Raw genomic sequence first — 10,590 nt, forward strand, 5'->3', positions numbered from 1 at the left:
GCTGCGGTGGGCACAGGGGCAGGTCTCAGCCCATCCTCCGCTCCCCCACCCGGCCCCTCCTGCTGCGACCCCCAGTCCCCTGCCTGCTGGCAGCCCCACTCCCGCCACTGCCGCTCCCACCAGCCCCACTTGCACCTGCTGCTTTAAAATGAATATTTGAAAGAGACAAAATAGCTACTTTTTGAAGCAGTATAGTTATTTTCCAGGAAAACCAAAGAGAATCAATTGAAAATCAATTAGAACTAGTAACAGTTCAGTGAGATGACTAGGTACAAGAATACACAAGAATCAATAACTGATAAATACCAGCAATATCTAGTTAGAAGAGCAAGTATTTAAAAATCCCAATCACAATAATAATAAAAAACATAAAGATACTCAGGAATGAATGTACAAAACTGTAAGAAAAGCCCGGTTGGCATGGCTTAGTGGTTGAGCATTGACCTATAAGCCAGGAGGTCAAGGTTCGATTCCCAGTCAGGGCACATGCCGGGATTGCGGGCTCGATCCCCAGTAGGGGGCGTGCAGGAGGCAGCCGATCCATGATTCTCTCTCATCATTGGGGTTTCTGTCTCTCTCTCCCTCGCCCTTCTTCTCTGAGATCAATAAAAGTATTTTTAAAAAGTCTTAAAAAATTAGTAAAATGTTCATATGCTTTTTCTCCTTTCACCTATTTGTGTAATGAATACTGTAATAGATTTCCCTGTGGGAGAGTACTTCAGATTGAAGGCAGTGTGTACATTGTGTACATGGGCAGAGGCAAAAGCTGGGCAGGTGGAAGAGGTGGAGTGTCGCATGTTTGATATCATCCATGTAGAAATCATTAGAATTGGCTATAGTTTCTTGATCTTTCTCTGAAAACAATCATTTTGCTGCCCTCATGCTTCTCCCTTTTCTTCTCAAGACAAAATGAAAATCAAATGCCGCTTCCAGAAGGCCTATCGGAGGGCTTTGGACTATGAGGAAGAGGCCTTGTCCTTGGGCAGTATGCAAGGTACTGGAAGGGAGAGGTCACACTATTTAACATGAAGCCCTGTTTTCCCTTCTGATCCCTGAAGGTGTAGTTTTCATACCTTGTCTTAACTTCAAAATCTCTTTGGGTGAATGAGATGTGTTTCATCTTGGGCCACTAGGGGCCAAGCCTGCCCACAGTGGCAGTTGGGTGTCAGTGGGAGGTGGAGACATTTTTTTTAAAAGTCTTAAAAAATTAATAAAATGTTCATATGCTTTTTCTCCTTTCACCTATTTGTGTAATGAATACTGTAATAGATTTCCCTGTTGGAGAGTACTTCAGATTGAAGGCAGTGAGTACATTGTGTACATAGGCAGAAGCTGGGCAGGTGGAAGAGGTGGAGAGTCGCGTGTTTGATATCATCCATGTAGAAATCATTAGAACTGGCTATAGCTTCTTGGTCTTTCTCTGCAAACAATCATTTTGCTGCCCTCATGCTTCTCCCTTTTCTTCTCAAGACAAAATGAACATCAAATGCCGCTTCCAGAAGGCCTATCGGAGGGCTTTGGACTATGAGGAAGAGGCCTTGTCCTTGGGCAGTATGCAAGGTACTGGAAGGGAGAGGTCACACTATTTAACATGAAGCCCTGTTTTCCCTTCTGATCCCTGAAGGTGTAGTTTTCATACCTTGTCTTAACTTCAAAATCTCTTTGGGTGAATGAGATGTGTTTCATCTTGGGCCACTAGGGGCCAAGCCTGCCCACAGTGGCAGTTGGGTGTCAGTGGGAGGTGGAGGGGTGGCTTAGGCACTCTGTGGGGGCCAGAGGGAGAGGGAATGGTGTTTTTGCTCCTGGTGCACCACCTGCTCTTGTCCCCAGAGGCAGAAACCATGTTAGCTGAGCCACAGGAGCAAGCAGAGGGCTCCCTGACTGTGTACGTGATCTCTGAACACTCCTCACTTCTCCCCCAGGTAGGGTTGTGCCCGCAACCAAGGTACATGCCCTTGATAGGAATCAAACCTGGGACCCTTGAGTCCGCAGGCCGACGCTCTATCCACTGAGCCAAACCGGTTAGGGCCATTGACTTTTTTATGAACAAAAAGGCTTGGTGGAAATGATACCATATACCATTTTCTTTATGAATTTATAATGAAATATTTTTAAATTTTTAATTTATTGACTTGAGAGAGAGAGAAACATCATTTTGTTATTCCACTTATTTATGCATTCATTGGTTGTATGTACCCTGACCTGGGATCAAACCCACAACCTTGGCAAATGGGACTATGCTCTAACTACTGAGATACCTGGCCAGGCATGAACAAAAAGGCTTGGTGGAAATTATACCATATACCATTTTTTTAATGAATTTATAATGAAATATTTAAAAATTTTTAATTTATTGACTTGAGAGGGGGCGGGGGGGAGAAACATCATTTTGTTACTCCACTTATTTATGCATTCATTGGTTTTATGTACCCTGACCAGGGATCAAACCCACAACCTTGGCAAATGGGACTATGCTCTAACTACTGAGATACCTGGCCAGGGCTATAATGAAATATTTAATTCTTATAAAAAGAGGAAAGAAAATTTTAACAAACATCTATGTACCCAGCCACAGACTTTTTTTTCAAGTCTTATCACATATGCTGTGTCTCTATAAACAATATATTTAATTTTACATATTTTTGAACTTTATATAAATGGTATGTTTATATAATACAGTACATGTTCTGCAACTTTCAGTTTCCTCAACATTTATGTTGGAGAGAATCATCCATGATAATATGTGTAGCTAAGTCTAGTGCATTCATTTTTAATTCTGTCTAATGTTTCATTGTATAAATATACCACAATTTATCCATTCTGTTGCTGATGGGCATTTGGATCGTCTCCAGTTTTTTATTTTAATAATGCTGCTGTGAAAATTCTTGCACTTGTCGCTTTGCCCTGTGCCATTTACTTAGATCAAACTGTCCAGTTGTTTGTTTATTCTGCTTTTCTTGTTCAGCATGCCATCTATTAGTTTCCAGCCTGAGAAGATTTATGTATTTCCTGGAACGATGTCTACTGGGAAGGAGAAGGGGATGGAAATGAATGAAGACACTCATAAATACCCATAGCTAATTTATGTATTTCCTGGAATGATGTCTACGATGTCTACTGGGAAGGAGAAGGGAATGGAAATGAATGAAGACACTCATAAATACCCATAGCTCAGAAATGCTGAGATAATAGTTCAAAATGGATCTAAAGAGAGGGGCATGCCTGTTGGTCAGTGCAAAAGGCCAGATTCTCAGAAACAGGAGTCAGAGTGCTTTCCTGCTTTCTTCCCTCAGCCATGGCCTTCTGTTCCTTGCTTGCCCCTCACAGGACATGATGAGCTACATTGGGCCTAAGAGGACAGCAGTGGTGAGGGGAATAATGCACCGGGAGGCTTTTAACATCATTGGCCGCCGCATAATCCAAGTAGCCCAGGCCATGTCTTTGACTGAGGACGTGCTGGCTGCGGCACTGGCTGACCACCTTCCAGAGGACAAGTGGAGCTCTGATAAGAGGCGGCCTCTCAAGTCCAGTTTGGGTAGGGTGACCAGGCTTTGCTTTGGGGCGGGAAAGGGAAATGAATTATGTGGGGGCATTGGGGCAGGAGGGGAATCTGCAGGCAAACCCTTTACTTCTTTCCCCTGGGGTTTCAACTTTTTCTAGCACTCAGTGTTTCTCATCCCACTTTTATCCCCATTGGTTCCATCATGGCAATCAGCCCCATTCTAGAGGAGAAAGAGTTCAGTTTAGCCAGGGGCACAGGCTGTCCATTGACGGAAGCCTCTGGGATCACTGACTCCTGTTTCCATAGGCTATGAGATCACCTTCAGTTTACTCAACCCAGACCCCAAGTCCCATGACGTCCACTGGGACATCAAGGGAGCTGTCCGGCGCTATGTGCAGCCCTTTCTGAATGCCCTCAGTGTCGCTGGCAACTTCTCTGTGGACTCTCAGGTGAGACTGGGAGCAAGTTGAGGAGTGCTTTTCCTGGCTGCACCATCCTTTTCAAAGTCCATCCATATTTAGTGTTTACAAGTGTAGTCAGTTCTAGCTCTTTGGGCTTGCTGATTTGCTAGGAATTTCCTGTGTATGTATAAGGTTCTGGTGTCTCCTTTCTCTCCTTATGTCCAGCTCAGGGAGTTTCATCAATGCTTGTTAAAAAACTAACTTTCTTATGGCTTCCTCCAGAACTGTGTTCACCAGTTGTGCCATCCTTAAAGCACTTATTTAAACAACAACAAAAAACTCCCTGAAATATGTTAATGTAACAAAGATGTGAAGAATGTAGCTTTCTGTATCATACAGTGTTCTTTGAGGGAAAATGTGGGAGACATTTTTATTAGGTCTTGGTAGTGGGAGTAATTCTGAATAACTGAGACTTGATTTGATTTTGTGAACACTGAGTTCTGCTATTCTTTGTTTCCCTCCTTGTTTCGGCTGTGAGAAAACCTGGGAAAATATGTGGTTTTCAAAGAACATAGTTAGTGTTTTAACTTTACCCGTGGCTTTGTTATTTTTTTCCTACACCTATTTTCTCTTAGCCTGCCCTGATATTTCATCCTGTTGTAATTGCATGTTTTTAAGGCACCTCAAATCTTTTTTGGGACAAAGTGGAATATAAATCAATAAACAAAGTAACATCCTCCTCTTTGTTCTCTAGATCCTTTACTATGCAGTGTTGGGGGTCAACCCCCGCTTTAACCCAGCTTCCTCTAGCTACTACTTGGCCGCACACAGCCTCCCCCATGTCATCAATCCCGTGGAGTCCCGTCTAGGTGAGCTTCTGAGGGTCTTTCTGCCAGGCCAGGGAGGGACCTGGAAGGCTCAGCCTGGGGTTGGAGGTGGGCTGTATATAGTGATGGTTCCCAGGTTAGGTTGATCTGAGGGCGTCGAGGAAGAGGAAGTGTTGAGCACTTAGGCTCCTTTGTCGTGATACTCTGTTGACATCTCCATCTCCACACTATTCTATCCAAAAGCAATTATTAAACATGTTTCCCAGCTCATTTTATAAAAGAATGGATAGGGTGTAGGAAAGATAACAGCAAAAGTACATGAAGGCAGAATGAGGAACCTTGAAGCTAGGTTCCTGTTTTTAATTTTTGGGGTGGTACCTAGGAAAAGTAGGTGTGTCCAAGAACTGCAATATAGGCAAACTAAAATGAGTATATAATTAGTTGTGGAATTTAAGATATCAGGGCTAGGCCAGGGTGGCCCAAGCGGTGTGGGAGGGGCAGTGTGGGAGACCTTGGTAAATTCCTCCTGTCTTCATTCAGCAAACAGAGTTCGAGGGGCTGTTCTGTGGCAGTGCTGGGTACAGAGATAGAAAGGCATTTCAGGCCAGGGCTCTAGGAGCTTAGATGTAGAAGAGTAAGAGCACAGACTCTCAGGAAGCTCAGAGAAGTTTAATATGGCTGAATTGGGAGAGGGTGACCAGGATAATGTTGGCAAGGCAGGCAGGCATCAGATCATAAAGGACCAGGTTGAGGAGTTTGAACTTTAACCTAATATGAATGGCTAGCCATTGAAAGATATTAAGTGGGGAACTGTCATGAGGTCACATTTATACTTGTGCATAAAACGAGTTACAGTGATATGGGTGCAATGTGGCAGCAGCCATGAGAGCTGACGTAGATAGTTAAGGGAGGCCTGTTGGAGGAGGGGAGATTCCAGGGGCATTTTGGGGCTAAGGACTGCACTTCATGTATATGGCACCGTGCTGGGGAGTCTTAGGATTCTCCCCAGCGTTGGGATTGGGAGCTCGAGGCAGGCAGATTCCTGAGAGGATGCCACGTGCCTCTCCCCGATCGCTTCCACGTGATCGTAGCCTTCTCCGCGTTTAGAGGTTCCGCGAGAATGTTTAGAGGTTCTTTGCCATAGAAACCCAGGACTGGAGGATATCCTAGTGATTATCAGTTGGGAAAAATGAAACCCAGAGTGAGTGACCAGCCAGTTAGAGTTTGATCTGGAACTAATATCTAGACCTAACATGTTTTGACATTCTGACTCCTCTTCTCTTTGTACCACAGGATCCAGCGCTGCCTCCCTTTACCCTGTGCTCAACTTTCTACTCTATGTACCTGAGCTCGCACACTCCCCCCTGTACATTCAGGACAAGGATGGCGCTCCAGTGGCCACCAACGCCTTCCACAGTCCCCGCTGGGGTGGCATTATGGTAATGGTCACACTATGCAGACTCTAGAACCCAAGCTTCCGGGACAGACGTGTTCCCTGAGACTGTTCTTCTGTTCCTCTGGTGTCCTCCATGGCCCAGCCGGAGGCAGGGCAGGCACCAAGGAGGTGAGGGTTCTGTGAGCTCGTGCCCCTCCTCTGCCAGCCCCACCGCTTTTTATTTTGTCAATATTTTCTCTTTTTATTTATTTATTTTTTAAAAAATATATTTTATTGATTTTTTACAGAGAGGAAGGGAGAAGGATAGAAAGTTAGAAACATCGATCAGTTGCCTCCTGCACACCTCCTACTGGGGATGTGCCCGCAACTAAGGTACATGCCCTTGACCAGAATCGAACCTGGGACCCTTCAGACTGCAGGCCAATGCTCTATCCACTGAGTCAAACCGGCTAGGGCTGTTTTGTCTATATTTTCTATCATGTGACCCTTTTGCATGTAGTAGTTTGCACTTATTGAGGACTCTTCTGTGTACATCTTAGATCTTGGACCTGTTTGTGGAAGTCTTGCAAAGTTTGGAACTTTGTCTCCTATTAGACTAGGTGTCTCTCAAAGGTAGAAATTCTAAACTGGAATAAAAAATATCTCCTTTACAGGACTTTTGAGGGGGTAATGGAGATAATTTATGGAAAGCTCCTAATAGGTATTTAAAAAATATTAGCTATATCATCAGGTTTGTAATTTCTAAAGAGCACAGAATATGTCTTCCTTTTCTTTCATGGTCTTCAGAGTGTCTGGGGCACAGCTGTGTATGGTCCTGGCGTGATATTGAGGCAACCTCGTTTCCCCTTGCAGGTATATAATGTGGACCCCAAAGCCTACAATGCCTCGGAGCTCCCGGTGCGCGTTGAGGTGGACATGGTGCGAGTGATGGAGGTGTTCCTGGCTCAGTTGCGGTGAGGTCTTAGGTGATACACTTGGGGACATGGTCCCTGACTCTGACCACGGTCTCCTGGGCTGCCTGGAATAAAATCTCACCTGGCAGGGATACCTTGGCTGTGCCTAGAGCCCTAGGAAGCAAGAGAGGTTGCCAAGGATCACTTCATCCTTCTCCTAAGAAGAACTAGCTGCTGACAAAAACTTTTAAGAAAAATAGACTCACGAATGTCAGGTCCATGGGGTGTGATTATGGTTGCTTAAGAAAATAGCTGTTAATTCTTGTGCTAAGTAATCTATTTTATATATATATATATATTATTGATTTCAGAGAGGAAGGGAGAGGAAAAGAGAGATAGAAACATCAATGATGAGAGAGAATCATTGATTGGCTGCCTCCTACCTGCCTACACTGGGGATCAAGCCCATGGCTGGGCATGTCCCCGACTGGGAACCAAACCATGACATCTTGGTTCATGGGTTGATGCTCAACCACTGAGCCATGCCATCCCCTAACTAATCTATTGGTAGTGGCTGCCTGATGGCCCATGTTGAGGATTCTTTGTCTGGGCTGATCAGGAAAGAGGTCTGATTGATTTGCAATGCCTGCCATGGGTGCAGGACTGGAGAGGCACAGCACACACATTTGTCAGAGATGGACCTGGATCATCCCTTCACTAAGGCTTAGTGGCCCCATTTGTCCAAAGAGAGAGTAGACAGGGTGAGAGGATTAAACTAAGTTATCAGAAATATTTTAGCCATGGAACCTTTTGTCAAGTAAGATCTTGGAAGTCCAATATAGAAACAGGTAAAAGCTAAAACACTGGTAAAAGCTAAAACCCAAGGGCCTGAGGCACTTTCCTGCAACCCCTGTGGGTCTGGGTAAGATTGAAAATCTTAGTTATTCTAGGAATCTTAGCCATCTTCTCCCCCTTCTAGTCTCAGCCTTTGACCTTCTTCACTGTTCCTACAGGCTGCTCTTTGGGATTGCTCAGCCCCAGGTGCCTCCAAAATGCCTGTTTTCCAGGCCTAAGAGTGAAGGGCTGATGACTTGGGAGCTAGACCGGCTGCTCTGGGCTCGGTCGGTGGAGAATCTGGCCACAGCCACTACCACTCTCACTTCCCTGGCCCAGCTTCTGGGCAAGATCAGCAACATTGTCATTAAGGATGATGTGGCATCTGAGGTACGTGGGCAGGGGATGGATTCTGGGGCCCAGGATCGGAATGGCCATTGAGGGCCAGGGGGTGGTGAAACCAGTGCCAGTTGAGGTCCAGGGTATGTGTGGGCATCCCAGCCTTGAATGCCCCAGGCTTCCTCTAGAAGGCAGTGCCAGCCCCCAGCAGGAGTCCAGACAGGGGGGGGGGGGGGGGGGGGGGGGGGGGATGTGAGGTTTTAAGCAGGCACTTGGAAAGTCCACCGTAGCCCTTTTATACTAGCTGCCACATATCCTGGGCAAACTCCAGGCAACCTGTCTGGTAGATGGTAGACACAGTAAAGCTCATCACTCCCCCACCACCTTCATCAGTGCCGAGGACTAATTGGTAATCCCCTGCCCGCTTCCTAGGTGTACAGGGCTGTAGCTGCAGTCCAGAAGGCAGCGGAGGAGCTGGCCTCCGGACACCTGGCCTCTGCCTTTGTTGCCAGCCAGGAAGCTGTGACATCCTCGGAGCGTGCCTTTTTTGATCCCTCGCTCCTCCATCTCCTCTATTTCCCGGATGACCAGAAGTTTGCCATCTACATCCCGCTTTTCCTGCCTATGGCTGTGCCCATCCTCCTGTCTCTGGTCAAGATCTTCCTGGAGAGTCGCAAGTCCTGGAAAAAGCCAGAGAAGACAGACTGAGCAGGAGAGCATCTCAGCAGGAAGCCTTCCTTTCTGGCCAAGGTGGGAGGTGTTAGATCGAGAGGCACGTAAATGGGGCCTGCCATGAATGATCCATCTCCAGCCTCCTGTGGCCTCTCCAGCAACCAAAGTGTCACACTCCACGACGGGTTCATCTTCATCTTTCCTTCTCTTCCCATTCCTCTGGCTCAGGGGTCCCACCCCCATCTTCAAAAGATGCATCATCTGGGTCTACTTCTCTGGCTTGAACTTGAAGGTCCTTTCCTATCCCTCTGGGATAAGGGCAGCTTGTGCTTCCGCCCTGTTTCTCACAGTCCTCTTGCACTGAGAGGGCATTAGGGGAAAGCCCTAGGTTGTTTTCTAGCCCCTTCCCCTCCACGCTTCTCTCTACCCCTCAGGGAGGCCCCAGCACTGCTCTTATGGAAGGGGCCAGGCACAGGTCGCCTCTGGGGTCTTCTCCTTTACTCCATTCCCTCCTATCTAGCTATGCCTGTTGGGCACAGCCTGATGCTGTGTGGCAGAGGTTCCCTTCACCCTTCCACCGAGGCAGTGTGGTGCAGTGGAGAAAGTTCCAGACGTGGGATCAAACCTGCCTGAATTCAAACCCTGGCTTCTGTACTTATCACATGGGGAGTTCTGAATAATCTACTTAATCTCTCTGAGCCTCAGTTTTTCATTTGTTAAAGTAACACTAATGATACCTCCCTTACAAGGTGGTTGTAAGGATTAAATGTGATCAGCATTTGAAAGTGGTATATTCTAGGCTCTCAATAAACATTGAATGTGAATTGGAATGATAGGAAGTATGAGCATAGCTTTTGTTCCTCATTCATGTGTAAGTGATGGTTTCCTAGTATCTGTTCTCACAGGGTCACCTTGCTTTCACCTGGCCTTGTGTCCTTCCTGCCTCCCTGACCTGGAGGGCCCTGTGGTGACTTAGTCAGCTAGACAGTTGTCCCTCGGCATGACCGGGTTTGCCCAACAAGTCTGTTCACATCTACTTCTTTTTTAGCAAGGGGTCTGGGAGGGAATGGCTTGTACCAGTGTAAGACCTCTGATACTAACTCATTCATAAATTAAAAAAAGAAAAAAAAGAATATATTGCCTTGGCTGGGTAGCTCAGTTGGTTAGAGTGTTGTTCCATTATACCAAGGTTGAGGGTTTGATTCCCCCATCAGGGCACATACAGGAATCAACCAATGAATGCATAAATAAAAAATTGGTTGGAACAACAAATCGATGTTTCTTTTTCTTTCCCTTCCTCTTTAAAAACTATTTTTTAAAAATTTTTAAAAAAATATTGAGCACAGGTACTGTGCCAGGTGGTAGGGTATGATAGAGAACAAAAACAGGATCCCTGTTTTCCTGGAACTGTTCTTTTAGGGGGAAGAGTCAGTGAACAAATAAAACTAATTTTGGATAATGCAAGCTGATCAGATAGTGACTGGGGTTAGTACAGTGGATTCGGTGCGGAGGAGGGCCTTTGAGCAGATGACATTTGAGCTGAGACCAGAAGGACAAGAGGCCACCTGGGGGAGGAGGATCCCAGGCAAAGACCTTGAGATGGGAACTGAGGGAGGAGCAGAGTGGCGGGAGCACCGGGGAGGTAGCCAGGACCCTTTGAAAAAATGAGTGAAGCCCAGGGCCAGCCCCCACCCTCTCCTGGGTGGGTAGCCCTGGCCAGCGAGTC

The 10,590-nt window shown here is 46.3% G+C and overlaps 1 protein-coding gene across 3 annotated transcripts in view; it reads left to right on the forward strand.

Annotated features, from left to right (window-relative positions):
• PIGS (phosphatidylinositol glycan anchor biosynthesis, class S) overlaps positions 1–9,978 on the forward strand; it is an 11,575-nt gene extending 1,597 nt beyond the window's left edge. Inside the window, exons 4-13 of one of the 3 annotated variants that reach the window (XM_014548265.1) lie at positions 905–994; positions 1,471–1,560; positions 1,831–1,922; positions 3,328–3,535; positions 3,809–3,951; positions 4,658–4,772; positions 6,024–6,169; positions 6,979–7,079; positions 8,033–8,243; positions 8,625–9,978. In XM_014548265.1, coding sequence (XP_014403751.1) covers positions 905–994; positions 1,471–1,560; positions 1,831–1,922; positions 3,328–3,535; positions 3,809–3,951; positions 4,658–4,772; positions 6,024–6,169; positions 6,979–7,079; positions 8,033–8,243; positions 8,625–8,900 — 1,472 coding nt within the window. In that variant the 3' untranslated portion in view covers positions 8,901–9,978. The remainder of the gene's footprint in view (positions 1–904; positions 995–1,470; positions 1,561–1,830; positions 1,923–3,327; positions 3,536–3,808; positions 3,952–4,657; positions 4,773–6,023; positions 6,170–6,978; positions 7,080–8,032; positions 8,244–8,624) is intronic. The other 2 variants (XM_005876899.2, XM_005876898.2) reach the window with 2 other exon arrangements.
• The last annotated feature ends 612 nt before the right edge of the window (positions 9,979–10,590 follow it).

This window comes from Myotis brandtii, unplaced genomic scaffold (assembly GCF_000412655.1).
Source record: "Myotis brandtii unplaced genomic scaffold, ASM41265v1 scaffold50, whole genome shotgun sequence".
Taxonomy (NCBI): domain Eukaryota; kingdom Metazoa; phylum Chordata; class Mammalia; order Chiroptera; family Vespertilionidae; genus Myotis; species Myotis brandtii.